The 3,162-nt window shown below is 44.0% G+C and overlaps 2 protein-coding genes across 2 annotated transcripts; both read right to left on the reverse strand.

The window, feature by feature from the left end:
• Positions 1-84: 84 nt before the first annotated feature.
• Positions 85-1,336, reverse strand: LOC135802988 (catalase-like). Its single transcript, XM_065316621.1, has one exon. The coding sequence runs from the start codon at positions 1,202-1,204 to the stop codon at positions 221-223; it is 984 nt and encodes a 327-aa protein (XP_065172693.1). The 5' UTR covers positions 1,205-1,336; the 3' UTR covers positions 85-220.
• A 174-nt stretch (positions 1,337-1,510) lies between these two features.
• On the reverse strand, positions 1,511-3,158 carry LOC135802987 (catalase-like; the record flags this gene model as incomplete). The annotated part of the gene is made up of 2 exons (XM_065316620.1): positions 1,511-3,025; positions 3,093-3,158. Coding segments are annotated over 2 exons (1,518 nt in total), but the record flags the coding sequence as incomplete, so codon positions are not given.
• Positions 3,159-3,162: the final 4 nt, after the last annotated feature.

The raw sequence follows: 3,162 nt of genomic DNA on the forward strand, positions 1-3,162 counted from the left end.
GAGATTCAATCATAGTTATAGTTCAATAGTTGAATTCGAGATGGCGCGCTCAAGTGCATTATTGACAAAACTTTATATAATTAATTTCTTTAAATTAAAATTGCTAATTTTAGTGATAGAATTGACTCTTACTACGAGTATGTCTAGAACAAGAGAGTAAAAACGAATTACATTTTTATTAAACACTGCCGGAACGAAGTCGCGGGCAACAGCTAGTATTTTATAAAGTGACGCTTAGATTTTCTCCTCGCAACCCTTTGCTTATCTTCCTACCGAGATCTTCATCAACTTGTGAGAACATATCGATAGTTCTCGCCTGGATTGGTTTGATTGCGAATTTGAGACCGCCGACGATGTTATCAGCGATGCGTTGACGCTCGGGTTCCTCGATAGTGCTCCGATAAAATACACGCGCTTGTGAGAAATTATCAGCATCGCGAAGGTCGTACCTGCCCAAATTTCCAGATACCCGGATAGTTGGATATGTCTTCTTGGCTGAGTGTTTATTCTTCGGTCCTCCGAAACTATTCGGGTGATAATTCGGAGCACCTCCTTGATTATCAATTGTATCCACTCCATCTCTTTGGAAGTTCTTCACGTGGTACGCGGCATTCACAGGCAGTTGAGTGAAGTTAGATCCCAAGCGGTATAAATGTGCATCAGGGTAGGAGAAGATCCTTCCTAGTAACATCCGGTCTTGGGATGGGCCTATACCAGGAATGAACGCACCCGGAGAGAAGGAAAGTTGTTCTACTTCACTGAAGTAATTCTCTGGGTTTTTGTTGAGGACAAATTCACCTACGGATTGTAGGGGGTAGTCACCCTGGGGCCAGACTTTGGTCACGTCAAAGGGATCAAATGAACAAGACTGTGATTGTGCCTCTGTCATGGTTTGAATGTACAGCTTCCATTTGGGGAAGTTCTCTCCTTCGATGGCGTTGTATAAATCTTTCTGGGCGTAATCCGGTGAGGATCCAGCTAGTCTCTCTGCGTCTTTCACCGGCAAGTTTTTGATACCCTGCTGGGTCTTGAAATGAAATTTACAATAGGTTTTCTCTTCGTTGCTGTTCATTAACGCGAACGTATGTGATCCATATCCATGCATATGACGATGACCATCAGGGATACCTCTATCGGACATAAGGATCAACACTTGATGGGTAGTCTCCGGGCGTAGGGAGATAAAGTCCCAGAAAGCATTCATATCTTGGACATTGGTCACAGGATTACGTTTTTGTGAGTGTATGAACAGTGGGAATAGAACAGGGTCTCTAATGAAGAAGATAGGAGTGTTGTTTCCAACCAGGTCCCAGATACCATCCTCTGTGTAGAATTTAACAGCGAAACCTCGTGGGTCACGGACTGTATCAGCAGATCCTAGATTTCCAGCTACTGTAGAGAAGCGTACACGAATCGGAGTGGTTTTACCGATTTGGGAGAAAACAGTTGCGGTTGTTAGGTGGGTTATGTCAGCTGTACAACGGAAAACACCTGCAGCTGAACAAGAGAGTAAAAACGAATTACATTTTTATTAAACACTGCCGGAACGAAGTCGCGGACAACAGCTAGTATTTTATAAAGTGACGCTTAGATTTTCTCCTCGTAACCCTTTGCTTATCTTCCTACCGAGGTCTTCATCAACTTGTGAGAACATATCGATAGTTCTCGCCTGAATCGGCTTGATTGCGAATTTGAGTCCGCCGACGATGTTATCAGCGATGCGTTGACGTTCGGGTTCCTCGATAGTGCTCCGATAAAATACACGCGCTTGCGAGAAATTATCAGCATCGCGAAGGTCATACCTGCCCAAATTTCCAGATACTCTTATAGTAGGATATGTCTTCTTGGCTGAGTGTTTATTCTTTGGCCCTCCGAAACTATTTGGGTGATAATTAGGAGCACCTCCTTGATTATCAATTGTATCCACTCCATCTCTTTGGAAGTTCTTCACGTGATACGCTGCATTCACAGGCAGTTGGGTGAAGTTAGATCCCAAGCGGTATAAATGCGCATCAGGGTAGGAAAAGATCCTTCCTAGTAACATCCGGTCTTGGGATGGACCTATACCAGGAATGAACGCACCCGGAGAGAATGAAAGTTGTTCCACTTCACTGAAGTAATTCTCTGGGTTTTTGTTAAGGACAAATTCACCTACGGATTGTAGAGGGTAGTCACCTTGGGGCCAGACTTTGGTCACGTCAAAGGGATCAAAGGAACAAGACTGTGATTGTGCTTCTGTCATGGTTTGAATGTACAGCTTCCATTTGGGGAAGTTCTCTCCTTCGATTGCGTTGTATAAATCTTTCTGGGCGTAATCCGGTGAGGACCCAGCTAGTCTCTCTGCTTCTTTCACTGGGAGGTTCTTGATACCCTGCTGGGTCTTGAAGTGGAATTTACAATAGGTTTTCTCTTCATTGCTGTTCATTAACGCGAATGTATGCGATCCATATCCATGCATGTGACGATGACCATCTGGGATACCTCTATCAGACATAAGGATCAACACTTGATGGGTTGTCTCCGGGCGTAGGGAGATAAAGTCCCAGAAAGCATTCATATCCTGGACATTGGTCACAGGGTTACGTTTCTGTGAGTGTATGAACAGTGGGAATAAAACAGGGTCGCGAATGAAGAAGATAGGAGTGTTGTTTCCAACCAGGTCCCAGATACCATCCTCCGTGTAGAATTTAACAGCGAAACCTCGTGGGTCACGGACTGTATCAGCAGATCCTAAATTTCCAGCAACTGTTGAGAATCGGACACGGATAGGTGTTGTTTTTCCGATTTGAGAGAAAACTGTTGCAGTTGTTAGGTGGGTTATATCCGCTGTGCAACGGAAAACACCTGCGGCTGAGGAACCTTTTGCATGGACCACACGTTCCGGGATGCGTTCACGTGAGAAATGGCTGAGGGTCTCCAGAAGATGGCGGTCTTCTAATACAACTGGTCCTGTACGACCTACTGTTAGGGACGCGTTGTTTGCGTAGATCGGATTTCCGGTGTTGGTTGTAATATGACCCAAATCCTTTTACAAAATATTACAAAATAATGCATTAGAGTTTAAAATTTTTAAATTTTTAAATGTACAATACCCCATTAGCAGTGTAGTAATTCGGTAGTTGATCTCTGGTATAATCGCAATCATCCTGTGGTTTTGACGCC

This window comes from Atheta coriaria, unplaced genomic scaffold (assembly GCF_025399875.1).
Source record: "Atheta coriaria isolate IRGN ID8LTWV9N9 unplaced genomic scaffold, Caltech_Dcor_3.1 contig_70_pilon, whole genome shotgun sequence".
NCBI classification, from domain to species: Eukaryota; Metazoa; Arthropoda; class Insecta; order Coleoptera; family Staphylinidae; genus Dalotia; species Dalotia coriaria.